The sequence below is a fragment of the Triticum urartu genome, chromosome 2, assembly GCF_003073215.2.
Source record: "Triticum urartu cultivar G1812 chromosome 2, Tu2.1, whole genome shotgun sequence".
Taxonomy (NCBI): Eukaryota; Viridiplantae; Streptophyta; class Magnoliopsida; order Poales; family Poaceae; genus Triticum; species Triticum urartu.
The window spans coordinates 656,518,509-656,536,563 of record NC_053023.1 but is presented as its reverse complement, the minus strand read 5'-3'; the positions used below and the strand labels follow the sequence as shown (position 1 = coordinate 656,536,563).

The following is an 18,055-nucleotide window of genomic DNA, read 5'->3' as shown; positions in this document are numbered from 1 at the left end:
TTGATGCTGATCCTATTGGAGGTGCTGGTGAAGACCTGGCTGCTCCTGCAGAAACAGTTGATGCTGAAGCTCTCTTATCTGCTGCTGTTTTTCTGTTCCTCACTGCTTTAGGAGGTGGAGTAGATGAGGCTGGCCTCTGTGAAGTTTGGTGTTGATGTGGTGGTTCTGGAGGTGGGTGACTAGCACTAGAGGAACCCCTAAAAATTTCTCTATTCTCCTGCATGACAGAATTAAGATAGTTAGTACATAATTAAACAACTATTAACTAAACAAAGAATGCAACATTTTTAAATGACCTGGTGTAAGTTCTTTCTCATCTGAAGACTTGGGTTTAGAGCTTTCCCACAGTACGTAAATCTATGGCCCTGTAGACCACAATTGTTGCATGTAATTGTTCCCATCCTGCTTGTGTCTTTTGGTGCAGGCACCTCAAACTGGCCCTTTCTCCTAGCTGTTTGTTTCTTCCCTGCTTTTTCTTTGAACACTGGTGGCTCAATATCCTGAGTATGGGTGTCAGGCCAGAATCCAGGACCAGGGACAGGGTACACTATGTCTTTGTATGCTTCAATATATAGTGGTTTTTTGAAAAATTCATGCACATAGTCCTCTGGGTGCATGTGAATCTTGCTCATTGCTGCTATTGCATGACTGCATGTCACACCTCCTGCAGTCACATGAGTTAGTAGCTAGGTTGACACAGTACTGATTTTCCTTACTAGACACTTGCCAAATGTCAGGACCAGCCTTATGTGCCTCACAAAAATTGGCATACTTCTTATTCTCCTCTAGTTTCTCTGAATAGTTGGGTGTGATCATCCACCTGCTGTTCTCTGTTTTTTCCCTGGTCTTCTGCCTTTTGATCATTTGCTTAGTCCTTATTCCTTCAAACATAGTTCTAGTTGGTTTGGCCCTAACATCAAGGATCATTTTGTTGAAAACCTCACTCAGGTTGTTCACAACAAGATCAGTTTTGCAATTGTAATCCATTGAAGACCTACACCAAGTCTCCTTTGGAATTTTTGAAAGCCACTTTCAGGCATCCTCACACTCTGCTTTAAGCTCTGCCATTGCTAATTCATGGCCATGTTTGGTGAATGAGTAGCTAGCCTTATCTACTAGCTTTTTTAGTTCTGCTCCTCTGAAACCAGCTGACTGAAAATTTGCATAGATGTGCCTGAGGCAGTATCTCTGAGGGGAATCAGGGAACACCTCATTTATAGCCTTAAGAAGACCCTGATTGTAAATTAATAACCATGGTCATGAACAAAAACAAATAAAGCCAGTAATAACTATATTTATGTGAACTACTGGCTAAGATAGGTTGCATACCTTTTGCCTGTCAGAAATAATGGTGTAGGTTCCAAATTTGCTTCCACTTCCAATGCAACATCTTAGCTGGGTTAAGAACCATGTCCAACTTTCTGAATCTTCCTTATCAACCACACCAAAGGCTATGGGGTAGATGTTGTTGTTGCCATCTCTTCCTGTGGCTGCAAGAATTTGCTGTCCAGTGGTTAGCTTGATGAAGCAACCATCAAGCCCTGCATCCATACCCAAATTAACTACCAAAAAATTACAACAAGATATTTTGAACAAAATGCAGTTATATATTTACCTATAAAGGGCCTGCAACCATTAAGAAATCCTTGCTTTGATGCATGCAAGCAGTAGAACATGTACTTAAATCTAGGAGTTGGGGCAGGGTTTTCTGGGTCCTCAAATGTTGTAACTACACACCTGCTACCAGGGTTTGTGTCAAGAACTGCTTGTAGGTAGTCCCTCAGTCTATAGTACTGCTCCTTCTGGTCACCTTGTACAACCTTAATAGCCTTCCTCCTTGCCCTATAGGCCACACTCTTTGATACATCAACTGAAAACTTGATTTTGCTGTTTTTAATAAGTGAATCCACAGGTGCTCTAGGATTTGCTCTAAGAGATGGCTCAACTTCTTTGGAAAGCCACTTAGTAGTAACTTTTGTGTTCTCTGCTGATGCTGGACAAGTGTGCTCCATGTTACACTTCTTAATGCAAAATGTTCTTTCATGAGCTATCCTGGAGGCACAGATGTAAAATTCACATCCATGCTCTCTCTGTGAACACCAAACAATAATTCTTGTTGGAGTGTTCCTGTGGTAGTGAAAAGACCTCAAAGTTCTTATATGAAAATCTCTTAATGCTTCTCTGAACTGGTAAACAGAATCAAAACACAAGCTCTTGCACAAGAGTAAATGTGAATTGGGAATTGAAGGGTCAAAATATACTCTTTCCTTCATCTTTTTCTTACTACTCTTTGTCTTTGCCTTCTTCATGATGTATGGTAGTTCAACTTCATCTTCTTCTTCCTCATCACTTATGCCTGGATCACCAGCAAAACAAAACTCATCTGCTTCAGGAAACCAATCTTCAAAACGTTTTTTCTCTACCTCATTGTGACATCTGCTAGTTGGCCCAGGGTTCTTCACATGTTTCACAATAGCAGTACTTTGCAATGGTGTTTCCTCTTCAGAGGCACACTCTATTTCCATTTGTTGAACAGCTTCAGCACTACCATCTGAATGAACTGAATCATCAGAACAAAATTCAGACACTTCAGTGTCTCCTTCAAAGTGGTTCAAATCTGCCTCTCTTTGAATCCTGCTCCTCTCAAGCTGAGCCTTTCTATCATCTATCTCATTCTGAAACTCAGATTGCTCCACAACCTTTTGCACACAGCAACTCTCTTGAGTGTTCATGTAATTCTGAATAGCCTGTGTACTTATTGCAGGTTTAACATCTCTCACAACCCTTATGTTCACAACATTGACATGATTAAAAAACTCCAACATTTCATGAACACTAGATTCATTACCTAAATACTTTACTCTTTCAGATCCAATTTCCTCCTCCTTCACATAGTACATGTAATCACTCTGCCCATACCCTTCACTAGCAATGAGTGATTGTAGAGTAACAAAAGATATATCTGACTCATATATAACCCTTTTCACAGGGTTTCTTCCTTCTAAATGAAACCATATCTCCCACTTCTTGTCAGCAAAACTGCAGAAATAGGTGCTCATGAATTCAATTGAAAATGACAGAGCTACAAGTGCAATACAGTTTACTACACATGTCCAACAAGCTCTAACAAACACATATTACTAATTTGCCAGATTGAAGCAGCTAACCAATTCATGAGCAGCTAACCTGTTTGGCAGATTGAAGCAGCTAACCTAGCAGATGATATTTTCCATACCTGCAACCCATTGGCGATGACTGGGCGAGCTGTGCCTCCTGCTGCTGCGAGCCGGCCTGCGTCGAGAAGCTGGTGCTCCCCAACCAATTGTCGACTGAGCCCGCAGCGTCCAAACTTGTGCCACCGCCGCCTGCGTCGTCGCCGCCGCCGCCACCACCCATATCGCCGACGCCCCCCTCCGGAACCGCCGCCGCCATCGTCGCCGCCGCCGCCGCCGCCACCTAGTTCAGAGAGAGGGAGAGGACGGAGAGAGTGCAGCGAGAGGGGAAAGGGTCAGATCTTGACCCGCACCCGACCGACAGCGGCCGTTCCGACAAGGGACGGGCCGTTAACGGCCGTCCGCGCGCGCCGGGCGTCAGTTAGCCCGCGTGGCAACTGTTGGCGGGCCCAACCGGTCAGAATAGGGGTTAGCGCGGGCGAAGCGAGCGATTACGCGAGTTGGTAGTTTTTTGCCACGGCTTAGGAAAAATTTGGTAGTTTTTCGCACAAAAACGTAGAGTGGTAGTTTTCTGTCACGTTTCCGGCAAATGTGGTAGTTTTTGGTTAAATACTCGCATAATATGTGTAGATGGACACTAGGCAAGCCTTGAGCAATAACACTGAATCTTTCTCCAAGCGATGCAAGAAAATGTTGATTAGGTTCTTCAGGTTTTATTTTATTATAAGCATTTGAACAAGAATCTTTTTCCTATTGCCCGCATGAATTTTCACAAGAGTTTTTCTAAAGGTTAATTTTGACAAGATCGGATGTTTTCCCGCAAATTTCTTTTTTGACAAGAGTTGTAGGAACCGGCTTTCCTGGATCTCTGCTGGTGCCTGGTGCTGATAAACCAGCACATTTTCTGGCCTCGATGTTGTGAATCGGGGACAGTTTTGCACTGTAAACGAGCAGTTCCACAAGTGAGGAAAAACAGTTCTTTCACCAGACAAAAAAGTTAAGAAATGTTCCATCATCAGTGTACTCAATACTTGGGGAAACATTTTCTTACCAACAAGGAAAACAATAAGAAATTTACGACGAAATCTCGACAAGCAAGGAACAAAGAAGGGAAATGCCCAGTTGCTAGCAGAAAAATCTTCTGGATTCGGGAGCACCTTGTAGCCCTGTAGGCACGTACCATATAATATGCAGAGAATATGCTTGTTGAGAAAGAGGATGTGTGAGCCTGCTTAGTGCTGTTGATTAGCGCATTATTCTGTTAAAAGCTGCGTCTTATCATGAGATGATGGCACCAGATATTGTGATGATATAGTAACAGGCAGGATCTCTAGCCTTATTATGGCAGCTGCAACTTGGGTGAGCAGCTAGCAATCATGGACTCATTTTAACCCTACATACTCCATTGGGAAGCCTCGGCAGCTTTGCTTGCACCATCTACAAATGAGCTTTTTAAGCAGACAGGGTACCTGTGCTGGCTGATGACAATGTGCCAGCAGTCACTTCTGCATCATCACAAGATCATGCCCAATCAAAGATTTTCAGCAGAAAAATCACAACACATCAAATACAATTTGCAATAGAAACTTTGACTTGGTAGCCTCACAATGCAGGTTAGTGTGCAGTGCAGTGTCATAGTGTGTGGACCTCTCACAGGAGCAAACACTTTAGCTATCTGATTACTGGTGTGGGAGTAATTCAAGGACCACAGTGCACATAGGATTAGACCAGTGACCTGTACTTCCATGGCATCCAATGCATCAACTTCACACCAACTGTTGCAGGAAGGACGCATCATCACCAATTATTATTACTCAACCACACAGTGTACATGCCAGACCAAACGGAGAAACATAACACAACACAGGATGAGATGCCACTGCCAGCCACCCTAACCTAAAGTACTCCAAGAATCAATGGAAGAGGGGTACATCACAACAACATTTGCTACCACCCCATCATTCACAAGGACACTAATCACAGAAGCCAAATCCACCCATAACTTAGTCCAGTTAACATAACATGTCTTACAAGCATCATCCATGATTAAACTGGAAGGGCTTTTCGCAGACAGAGTGAAAACCCCAGCCATGAAAATCAGGGGGCTTTCTCTGTACCGTCGGCTTCTCTATCCGCTAACCGGACAACAAAAGAGTTGCTACCAAGTCAACTTACTACACAGATTCAAAAGTTCTGCCAAAGTCTACCATATGATGGGTAATATTAGCGATGGATCATCTACTGCGGTTACAACAAGACACAGGTCTTTATTAAAACATGCATCATTGTCGAGGTACCCTAACGATGAGCGCTACGAGGCTTATCTATGACCTGAACTAAGGATTCCTTCTTATTTGCACTTTGGGCAGTTGTTGCTTATTTCCCAGATGGAGTTCACTGGGGAGGGAACCAGCCACTGCTGTAGAGCTTATCTGATGGCCTTGGCATTGGCAGCCTGACACTGTCGACTTGGCCATGGTTCTTCCGAGCACCGTCATAAGTGGAAGACGAACAATTGGGCGGCACGGTCCCTTTGTTCGAGTCCTGTGGTGGAAGGAAGTAATTTGCAACAGCTAGGTTGTTGTCAAGGACAGGGATATCACCTGTAAGAGTCCTGAATGCAAACTCCAGGCATGGGTCTGACCAGATACTTCGAAACAGCGACGACAGGGAATATCCGGGCATAGCATCAGCTGTTCCAACAAGTCCGTTCGGTTGCGGCGGAGCATCCACATTCTGGCATCCAACGTCTGTTAACGAGCATGCAGCAGATGCTCCTAGTATCTGTTCAGGAGCTGAAGGATACTTGTCTTCAGCATTTCCAGAAGTACTTGGGGCATGTGCACCATCTTTATTCTGAATTACTGGAGAGGAAATTGCCTTTGACTTAGGATTTTTGACCTGCTTTGCTGGTTGTAACTGACCATTGGTATCTGTAGCGCCGACAAGTGCATCACCAGGCACATCATTCGCTTCCTGGTCCCTTTTCACTGCAGTCAAATGAGGTGACGATCGAACAGGTGCAGCAATCTGTTTCACAGGTTCAGTTTTTTGCTTCTTCCCCTTGGGTTTCGGCTCCACATTTGCTTCTTCTCTTCCAGCAGATTCATGCTTCAGAGGCTGATCTTTCTCTCTTGCCATCTGAAGCTTCAATTCAGCCAGCCTCCCTTTGGAGACACCCTTCGGCTCCGATGATGGCCGCCCAGACTGTATATTTTAAAATAAAGGCTATTAGATGGTGCAGTAATAGTTAGGTTGACAATGAAAACATAGGTAGCAACAAAGATTCTTTGTGATTCACTCATTGTAAGTACAATAGAAACCTGAGGGCATCGTCAGTTTAGCACCACTTTCAGGTATATGACTAACAGTCCAAGACATTTAATATTCATCGAGAACATGAATGCTGATGTTTAGGTCAATATGGGGAATTTAACAGGCTGCGAAAGCGTGGCATACGCTGTAGGATACTAGAAAATTGGTAATTCACAGATGCATACCCAGTGCTGAAAGCTCCCACACAAAGGTGGGGTCTGGGGAAGGGAATTTCTAGAGCCTTTCCCTTGCATAATAATTCTGCAAGGAGGCAGGTTCGAACCCAGGAACTCCAGGCCACAAGTGAAAACACTCTACTACTGGCCCGCCCTTCAAAATTGCAATCAGTAAGAAGGTACTTATTTTAAATGAATAATTTGACAATCCAACCATCCAAACCATGTTTAGTTCAGCGATTAGGACTTCTCATACCCCTTCTCTCTTATATTTCAGAAAAGCTGATAGAATTAATCAATGTATCCCTTTAGATTGCTGCTAATGTACAGACAGCGCCAGATTGGCAACTGGCCTAAAGTTTTGTACATTCCTCATCTTTAATGCGAATGCAGAGCTCCTGACATTTCAGGTAAAAAAATGGGCATGGCATGTTCTAGAAAAAACTATAAGAATTTTGTAGGTGCGTCAAGAAATCATAGGTTATCTAGTGTACATTAGCAAACAAAACATTTTTGCACTATCCTAGAACTAATTTAATACTACCTGAAAAGGGGAAATCAAATGTACATGCAACGATTTACCTAAATATGAATTTTAAATTTCACAAAAAAATCATACATATCCATGATAATGATACATGAACACCTGAAAAAATAAATATGATCAAGTTTCTACTGTACCAAAAAGATAAGTGGTTGCTATTACACTGTTCAAACAATAAGTCAAACATTTTGTGTTTTTTGTGCAGGGTGCATTTGGTCATCTTTCTGTATTATATTCCATAGGCACTTGTGCTATAACATGATGCAACAATAAGTCAAACATTTTGTCTTTTTCGTGCAGGGTGCATTTGGTCATGTTTCTGTACGATATTCCATAGGCACTTGTGCTATAACATGATGCACTTGTATGATTTTTTTTAGATGCATAATTAGGTAAACTCAAACTCAAGTAGCCCTCAAAAAGGGAACATTTTTTTTATTTCACAACGTTTTTACTTTATCAATTGAATAATTAGTTGACACAAGATGTTTAATATGTAGACAAAATTCAAATAAGAAATGCCATAAGAGAAGGAACATACATGTTGAGACTGGTTCCCTGAAACCTGCAGGTCCTCAATTTTTCTCTTGTTTGGCGTCACAACACGGTCACTGGTATCTTGGGATTCGAGATAGAGGTGAACTTCTTTGAGAGAACGAAATTCGTAGCTATTTGTAGGATCAATGTAGAACTGTATATATCAAATGATTAGATCAACTATAAGTACAAAACAGAGGGTTAAGTGGACAAGAAACAGAATGATGTCAAAGTCCAACATAAATTGGTCATAACATCTTGTGGAAAAACGCCTAAAAGCTATTCTAAGAAAACAACTCAATTAGGAGTAGTTTCTATCGATTATATAATTTCTAGGTAGGACACAATCACTTACAGCTCATTAAGGATTCATTTCGTTTAAAAAAGGCATGTATCTTCTTGTGCTCAGATGGATGTATCTAGACATATTTCAGTGCTAAATACATCCATTTGAGCAACAAGTAATTCCGGACAGAGGTAGTACTCCCTCCGTAAACTAATATAAGAGTGTTTAGATCACTAAAGTAGTGATCTAAACGCTCTTATATTAGTTTACAGAGGGAGTACTATATAAGGTTCAAAGGTAGGAAAGAGGCTTAGCTGCTTTCAACTCAATTTCATATTCATACCATGACAAGAACAAGGTTCAATGAATTTTTGCGTTGAAGCCGTAAAACTATTCAAGATTCACCGCGTTGCTCATGCATACAGTTGTTGGCAAACAACAATGCAATATACAACCTAGATCACCAGCATATTTAATTGAACTAAATTGACCCGAGGATTGCTAATGAAAAATGAAAGTTTTTTTTACAGTGTGAAAAGGGAAAGGTTAGTAGTAGTCTAAGCCCCACTACAGAAAACCGCACAAATTCAACTGCAAGTGAGGAGTTGTTTTCTATCAAAAAACTAACAAAACTTGTTTTTAAGGTCTTTGTACCTTTTTCGTTGGAACCGAGACTGCAACAGGCATCAGAGTGGTAGCATAAACACGTACACACAGAGTTAAATTATTTGAGTAAATTCCACTTTCACCTCCTTAGTAACGACGTTGTGACAATATTTACCATATTTAAACGGTCTTGCCACATTTACTCCTTAGTTGTGATCTTGTGATGTTTTTTTACCCCATTTTATTTTCCCCTCAGACTGACAAGGTGGACCCATATATCAGGATGATGTGGAAGCTGACTAGTCTGAAACTCAGGCCGTATTTGCAATATGGCGAAGGAGCAGTGCGGTGGAGGCGGAGCTAGCCAAAACCTATCCGCCAAAGTTGACAAAATTCCATAGAGCTTAACTGAATTTGATGAAATTTGAGGGATTTCAACATAATTTTGTATTGCCCCTAACAAGTATGTGTCCTAGTTGTCTTATGCAGTAAGATGTCATGTCATCCTAACAAGTTTGAAGTTTCCATAGCATGTCCTAGGGATCTAACTCGTCCGTTTGATATAATAATAAATAATAAAAGAAATGGGGTAAAAGTTGTCGCAATGTCACAACTAAGGGGGTAAAATGTGGCAGGATTTAACAGGGCTCACAGGATCACAACTGAAAAACAAAAAAATGGAATTTACTCCAAATATTTCCACAATTAACCAAAGGAAACATACTGCACCTTGTCCCTCCTGGCCCTAGTTCCATGCCGAGCCTTTCTAGGCCTGTACTCTTTCAACCAACCATCAGGTAACCCCTCTCCGGCAGGCTCGCGTTTGGTATTAACCTAGGCAGGTAGGCAAGAAGTATGAATTAAGAAAACCTGCCAAATATTACTACTGAATTATAGAAAGAGTTTGGAGTGTCCATATGTACCATGATCCCGTTTGGGAAGTGCAAGCCACAGGATCCTGTCTGCCTAAAACATCCTAAATCATGCAAGGAAATGGTAAGCATCTGAATGAAGCATATAAACACATGGAGCTTACTGTGAAAGAGGCATGCAGTCAAGCATTTATGTACTTTGCTGAAATAATAATACGCTGGCGGTCTGGAGCCGTCTGTAAGGAAAGCTGATGGGACAAGGCTTTTATGGGAGCACTACAGAAAAGGTGTTTGCAGAACATGAGCTGAGCCTGTTCAAATCCACTCCTGAATCCTGATACCTCAGTTGAGCTACTAATAGAACTTGCTAATCCCAGCTCCTCGACAAAAGGGTGTAGCCGCACAAACTCAAGAGTGTAGCTGCTAAAAAGGTACTACTACTAGTATCCTTCTTTTAAGAGGTAAAAGCACAGCAGACCCAGGAACTTGTCCGGCCCGTGATGTTTCAGCCCACAAACTTGCAAAACTCCACTCCGCCACCCACAAACTTGCAGCCCATGTGCAAAAACACCCAAAGCCAATCCCGTTGCGACATCTGGCCGAGGCGGAGCCGAGGCGTTCGTCGCTCCCTTTTGCAGAAACCCCCCTGACATTTACCAGTACTGAACCCGCACTCCACATCTATGGCGACAGTTGATTCAGTATAGAAAGAAGACTGGCTGTACTAACACAAAACGCTACTTGTATTCAGTTGGCAAAGGACAATAGAGCACAACGGCAGATCCTGGGTTCGAAACCCGGGCCAAACCCTTTTTTTTGCCATTTTTAACATAGAAAAGATTCAGACTGAAACATAGAAATCAGTTCAGAATTTGCTGTACATATGTGGTTTGGCAAACTCTGTTTTGCCCTGTCGTTTCATCTCTCCACAGAACTCGCGCGCTGTGGCGACGGTTCCGCTCCAAGATGACGTCATCCATCTCGGCGGCGTCGCCGGCGACCGGCGCAGGCATGGAGCCGCCGGAATCCGTCGGTTTCGTCCGTGAACCTGGAGCTATCCCCCCCGACTATGGTATGCCCTGTTATGCTCTGTTCCGCGCCAGTCTTGTTGCGTCTTTTGTGGGGGTGGGGGTTTGGTAGGGTTCTTGAACTAGGACGATCGGTTGGATTCAGACGGATATATAGATGATTCGAACGGCTGTTTGCAGGTGAAGTAATTAGGATGGATGGATCTTCTTGGTTAGCCGATGGATTTGTGCTAGGGTTTGCTTGTTTCGGTGTCTGTAGTTTGAAATTTGGTTGGATGTCGTATTACATGTCAAAAATTGTTACTTTTTATTGGATTGTATGTGCACATGCATTGCTGCTGCTGAAGATGGTTTGTGATTTGAGCATTTCAACAAGATTTATATGTGAAGAGGGATTTTGATTGCAGCATCATTATTAGGCTGTATGTTTAATTTGTAGCTAATAAACACAACTTGTGTTTGCTGTTTTGCAGTTTGTGATTCTGCAATGGGAGTAGCAGTTGAGAGCATCTTCTTTACTCTGGAAATTGAGCACAGTGGTCTGTTTTGTGGGCCAAGCAATAATCTGGAATATTATGGGACTACTCTAGAGATATTGGATTATTGCAGTGCAGCTAATTTGAGCTATTCTGTCCTCCAAGAGCATCTGAAGTGGCTAGGCTATGGTGTTGATGAGCAGAACAGGTACTGGTGCAGACCTGGGCATGAGTTATCAGATGGATTGGTGCGTATTAGGGGAGATGCAGATGTCCAAGATATGATCAAAGTAGGTGCAGATCACAAGGTACTTCACATGTTGGTTGATCATTCAAACTTCATACAAATCTGCAGGGATGATGTGATATATAAAGGAAGCCCAACATTGGCAGCTGTTAGCAGTCCTACAAAAATGCCAAGTAGGGCTGTTTGTGAAGCTCAAGTTTTGAATGAAGATCCCATATCTGAGATGGCACCAAAAGCAAATAATGCCAATGAAGATGGTAATGAGGAAGCAGAGCTAGCAGACACAGATACTGACTTCAGTGATAGTGATTATGAGATTGATGAGGGAGATGATGATTTGTTTGATGACAACATTGATTTTGATGTGCATGAAGAAGAAGAGGTGGAGGAGCCAGATGTGGAACCTGAGTATGTTCTTGATGATGAAGATTTGCACCTGACAAAAGAAGAAGAAGAGTACTTGAATTACAAATTCAGGGCTTTCAATGCAAAAGTTGACATGAAATCACCTATTTTTAAAGTTGGCATGGTTTTTGCTGATGTGAAGGAGCTCAGAAATGCTTTAACAGCATACTCTATTAGGCAAAGAGTTAAGATCAGGAAGGTAAAAAATGAGCCATCTAGGCTGGATGCAGTATGTCAGAAAGGTTGCCCCTGGATGTTGAAGGCTGGTAAAGACAACAGAACAGGGGGTTTTGTCATCAAGGCATATGCAGCTGAGCACAGATGTCCAAAAAAATGGAAGTTGAGGTCCCTCACTTCAAAATTTCTAACAGCATACTTCATAGATGAATTTAGGGATGATCAGAAGATGTCACTTGGAACTTTCTCAAGGAAGGTTACAAAGGAGTTCAATGTGACACCAAACAGATGGAAGTTAGCTAGAGCAAGGAAACAAGCTCTCAAGGAGATACATGGAGATGAGGAGGAGCAATTCAACAAATTATGGGACTATGGAAGTGAACTGAGAAGATCTAACCCAGGTTCCACATTTCTCCTATCCACTGCTCTTGTGAAGGACACAAATTTTCCATTAGGGAGGAAATGCTTGAAAACCCTTTACTGGTCTTATGATGCATGTAAAAGAGGCTGGCTCAAGGGCTGTAGACCAATTATTTTTATTGATGGATGTCATATGAAGACCAGGTTTAAGGGAATTTTGCTGAGTGCTGTTGGCATTGACCCAAATGATTGTATATTCCCTATTGCCATGGGCTGGGTAGAAGTGGAATGCACTAGTTCGTGGGAGTGGTTCTTAACCACGGTAAGAGATGATCTTAATGTGAGAAACACTGCTCCATTTACAATAATGAGTGACAAGCAAAAGGGCTTAATAAATGCAGTTAAGAAGGTTTGGCCAGATTCAGAGCATAGATTCTGTGTGAGACATATATACCAGAATTTCCATGAAAAACACAAAGGGGAAGTGCTGAAGCAGGATCTATGGGCCATAGCAAGATCTCCAAACAAAGTTAAATGGAGAGAGAACTGCCAAAGGATGGATGGGCACTGCTCTGCTGCATTTCACTGGACTGAAAGATTGGATGTGAATACATGGGTTAAAGCTTATTTTAGTGATTTCAGCAAGTGTGACATTCTGCTAAACAACAATTCAGAGGTTTTTAACAGGTAATTTGTCACAAAATGTTGTTCTGCTTATCATATAAACACACTTGCATATTATCATGTTTATTGTGCTTATCATATATAGCCTATTGTGCTTATCATCCATAGCCTATTGTGCTTATCATACATATGTTCTGAATGGCTTATCATTTCCATGTGCAGCTATATTCTGGATGCCAGAGAGATGGCAGTTCTATCTATGCTAGAAAATATCTTTTATAAGATAATGCACAGGATGATGATTAAGCAGAGAGAGGATGTGGAAAAGTGGACAGGAAACAGAGTTTGTCCTAAGATTTTGAAAAAACTTGAGAAAAACACAGCTTATGCTGCTAATTGCCATGTTTCTCCAGCTGGTCAAGAACTGTTTAGAGTGCAATCAGGCAACTCCAGCTACTTAGTGGATCTGTGCTTGCACAAATGTGAGTGTAGAAGGTGGCAACTGTCTGGTGTTCCTTGTGGGCATAGCATTGCTTGCATGAGGGAAGAGAGAATTAACCCTGAGGACATGGTGCATGATTGCTACACAGTGCAGACCTACCTGAAAGCATATGGTTATACCCTGGTTCCTTTAAGAGATCCAAAAGACTGGGAGAAGATTGAAGCTGACAAAATCTATCCTCCAGTGTTCACAAAGCAGGTGGGAAGGCCAAAGAAAAATAGGAAGAAAGCTCCAGAGGAGAAAATCAAAGGTGGTGTGAGGTATTTGAACAAAAAAGGAGTAACTATGCATTGTTCTATTTGTGGCAAGCCTGACCACAACAGGAAGGGCCACTACAAGTACCAGGAGGCCCTACTTGGAGGAGGATATGAAATAGATGAAAATTATGATGACCCTTCTTTTCTTCAGGTAACTTCTACAAATATGACATTTTTTCTCACTTTGTTGTTAAAATGTTAGAGCTCCTTCTGATGATGATTGTATGCTATGTGCAGAACATTTTCCCTGGGCTGGCAAATCCTACACTAGATCCCTCACGGCAGCCACAATCAATGGTCTTCAACATGGCACAAAGAGAGAGATCATTCAGAGCTCCTCATAGAGAGCATGGACCATTGCCTCAGCAATCCTCTTTTGTTGCAGCTGCAGGTGATTCCATTCCACAACCTAGAGTTATTACAACCGAAATGAACATAGGCAGGAGTACAAGAGCAACCCGAAGAGCTGAAACAGGGGAAGGATCACAACATGTTGCAAGAGGTAATAAAAGACAGAGGGGAGCTGGAAGAGGAGCTGCTGATATTGCAGGCACATCTATAGCTGCTGCTAGGGGAAGAGGAGCTGGAAGGGGAAGGATCTCTGGAAGAACTGCAGGAGGTAGAGCTGGAAGATGAGCTGGAAGGGGAAGGAACACTGCAGCAGCTAGTACTGGAAGAGGTGCTGGAATATCTTCAGGTGTTGACACATCTTTAGGACTTGGATTTGGTACTGGAAGAGGTGCATATTACTGGTTGTTTGGAGATGACAGGGCTACAGAAATTCCAGATCTCAACTTGTAGGCCATTCCATTAGTACACCTACAAGTTCATGAATGAACTTCATTTTGTCTCACCAAATGAAAGAGTTCATGGATGAACTTTCTTTAGTGATGTATTTTGTGACAGCAAACTCCATGGTGCTGCTGCTAAACTTAAGTGTATTCTGTGACAGCAAACTCTTTTATGCTGTACTTGTTTAAATGATGTTTGAACTAATCTCTGCTGCTTAAAATATGTGCTCAATTTCTGCATTTTTCAGTCATTGTACATATGTACATCAAATTCTGAATTTTTACTGTCATGGTACATATGTACAGCAAATTCTGAATTTTTTCAGTCATGGCACATATGTACAGCAAATTCTGAACTGATTTCTATGTTTCAGTCTGAATCTTTTCTATGTTAAAAATGGCAAAAAAAAGGGTTTGGCCCGGGTTTCAAACCCAGGATCTGCCGTTGTGCTCTATTGTCCTTTGCCAACTGAATACGAGTAGCGTTTTGTGTTAGTACAGCCAGTCTTCTTTCTATACTGAATCAACTGTCGCCATAGATGTGGAGTGCGGGTTCAGTACTGGTAAATGTCAGGGGGGTTTCTGCAAAAGGGAGCGACGAACGCCTCGGCCAGATGTCGCAACGGGATTGGCTTTGGGTGTTTTTGCACATGGGCTGCAAGTTTGTGGGTGGCGGAGTGGAGTTTTGCAAGTTTGTGGGCTGAAACATCACGGGCCGGACAAGTTCCTGGGTCTGCCGTGCTTTTACCTCTTCTTTTAACCAGGAGGACTAGTCGATTTTGTAAGATGCTGGCTATGGTGATCTGCCCTATGTCCCAAGCCCAATTGTTGCTACTTTTTTTGAACAAAATATCTCTTTGTTTCGCAAAAAAAGGAGAATAAAAATCCCCTTTTTGAGCGCGCGCACACACACACATGCACCGGAGATAACTCAACAAACCCACCCAGTAGGAACTTCTGCTTGGGAGATTAGTAAGCAGCTCATGGTTCCAAGACAAATATCTGACCACGAGAAAAGTAGGCAGGGAGGGAGGGGGGGAGCAAAGACCTGAGCAATACTAGTACTACCATAATTATTTTATTTTACTTTGCACCGGAAAGGATGGCGTTTCTGTGGATTCTTTAACGAGAGAAGCAAACGATTTACTGATCATAAATAATCACAGATAAACGCCGAGGATATTGCACTCGGGTGTCGGAATCCAGATCCAAAACCTCACACAAAGCACTAGTATTACCACTCAGGCAAGCAGCACAGCAGCAAGCACCACAAATCTTGGCATATTCGCATGAACAAGAGCATGCGCATGCTCTTGGCACACAATCGTACTAGTAAAAAACGCTAGGCTCCCTCCCCGTAGAACACGGAAATCCATTGGGGAGAACAAACTACTACTAGTACTACTCTCGAACAAACTTGACTTGGAAAAAATCAGCAAGCAAAAGAAAAAGGAGTGGTTGCGCCCGGCAAGGAACGAAAGGAGGCCGAGCAGAGCAGGAGCACTGACCTTATTACGGCGCGGTGGCCATGGATGGAGTCCGCGCAGGCAGAGGCCAGGTGGTTGGGGAGAGGAGGAGGAGACCCGGGGCCGGGAGGGAGAATGACAGCAGGAGGTGCGCGAGGAAGGCCAGGAGCACGACGCACTGGGAGTAGTAGGAGACTAGGAGTAGGAGGAGTCGCAGGAGGGCAGCAAAGGCGGCCTCCCCTTTCTTTCTCTATTTGTTTTACCGGCCCGATCTGACAGATGCCTCTCCGTCTCCCCCGTCTCGTGATTCCGTCAAGTGAAGGCGACGCTCGCTCCTCGCTCATGCGTGGACTGTGACAGTGTCGTCCAACCGTCCCTCCCGCCCTCGGGCTGCTCGGTGGTGTGGGTAATGATGGTGGCGTCCTTCCTCGCGCCACGGCCGCTACTGGACAAGGCAAGGCCGGGGAGGGAAGCCAAGACGTCGCGCCAACTGTGGGTGGTGGTTGATGGAATGGAGGTGATGGAGGTGGAGCCATTTCTTCCTTTCTTTCTTTGCTCCGCTTTGCCCATGCCTGCCTCTGCTCACTCACTGTCTTTTGACTGACTGGACTCGGCGGTTTTTATTGCCTATACGTAAATGAGGCAACAGCTCGCCTCGATGCAGAAGGTGTCCCTCCTGCTTCTTTTTAATTGTGACACATGTGCCTTTTGTCTGATCAAGTCAGTGCAATCTCTGCTTGTTGTAAGCTCATTTTCTTTCTTCCTTTCTTTTTTGAGGCGAATTTCTTGTGCTTCAATGGCGCTGCATGTGTGCATGGCATTGGCATGGCTTCAGCGTTGGCATTTACTAAGAATCAGCACACCGCTTGGCTTTAAAGAATCAAGGTCTATGGCGTCTGCCTAGCTGCCCGACTAGCCTAGCCCCAGCGAGTTTTGTGCTAGCCCTACCCTGCGCGTGAGGAGGGAGGTAGACTTTGATCGCCTCCCTCCCAATTATTGGTCTCTCTCATCTGAATCCTCACAGTAGATATTAGTACTACCAAGATGAGACGACACCCGCATTCTCCATCCAGTCATCCATGGACATGGATAAAGAAAGGATCATCGTTATCATCACAAGAATCCCTGAGTCTGGCCAGACGAATGAGATGCTCTTCCTTGACTGTGAGCCTGAGCCACCGAAAGGATCCAAGAGATAAGATGGGCAGCAGCAGCAAGGAATCCAATTCCCTAACCTCACCAGTAATGTAATCTAAGCTAGCTGCATCCATCACATTCAGATACAGTGACACGGCTGATGGGAAATCACATTAGCAGGTGCGTATTTTAACCTTTAAATTACCGCTAGTGAACCAGACGAGGACCACGTACTACTACCCCTTTCCCTGTGCGCCGAGTGCCTCGAGAAACGTGGACTGGACCGCGCGCTAGGCCGGTTGGTGCTGCACTGCTTGCATACTCCCAGGTAGCAGATTCAACTCTCAAGGCGCAGCAAGAAAAAGATCCGATTCAGAAAAGAGAAAACTACGGCGTCCCCTCCCCTCCCGTCCGTCTCGGTGAATGAACGAGTAGCCAGGACACGGCGCCGTACCTCTCGCTGCAGTCGAGTCGACGGTGGCCTCCCTCCTCCGCGGCCGGCGTCGTCCCGGGCTACGCACTCATGTCGGCGACAAAAACGGCGCCGTCGACGGGCAACATCAATGGCAGGAGCGATTAGGAATACTAGTACCATGGAATGGATGCCAACTGTTCTCTTCTGGCGAGTGATCGATCTGATCTCACCCACTACAACGGGGGAGACGAGAAGAAGGCGTCGCTCGCGAGTGGCGCGTCTCCGTCCCGTTTCCCTCGCCTCTCCGAACGCCAGATCTGTTGACTGTTTCGGATTACTGCCTTTTTTTTTCGAGATAAGGATTACATACCGCCTGTCTCTCTCTGCTGCTACCTCGCCCATGAGGCCCGATAGCCCATACAAGGTCTGTCGGCTGCCTGTTTCCGGCCTTTGTGTGCTGCGTGTCTGCTGTCTGGCCCATAAGGCCCAATGACGCGTGCTGTCTTTTTGGTACCGTGACTCTCTGAGTAGGACAAATACGAAAATAAACGCTCCTTCCGTCCGAAATTGCTTGTCTAACATCGAAATAGTTATAGATACATTCATTTAAACGACAAACAATTCTAGACGCAGGGAGTAGCAAATGCTCTCGGAGTGGCCG

At 43.8% G+C, this 18,055-nt stretch overlaps 1 protein-coding gene across 1 annotated transcript; it reads right to left on the bottom strand.

Annotated features, from left to right (window-relative positions):
* Positions 1 to 5,155: 5,155 nt before the first annotated feature.
* LOC125539487 lies at positions 5,156 to 16,252 on the bottom strand. The gene is made up of 6 exons (XM_048702955.1): positions 15,885 to 16,252; positions 11,665 to 11,696; positions 9,561 to 9,613; positions 9,367 to 9,471; positions 7,750 to 7,899; positions 5,156 to 6,380 (listed from the first exon to the last, which is right to left on the bottom strand). The coding sequence occupies exons 1-6, from the start codon at positions 16,184 to 16,186 to the stop codon at positions 5,568 to 5,570; spliced, it is 1,455 nt and encodes a 484-aa protein (XP_048558912.1). The 5' UTR covers positions 16,187 to 16,252; the 3' UTR covers positions 5,156 to 5,567.
* Between the last annotated feature and the right edge of the window lie 1,803 nt (positions 16,253 to 18,055).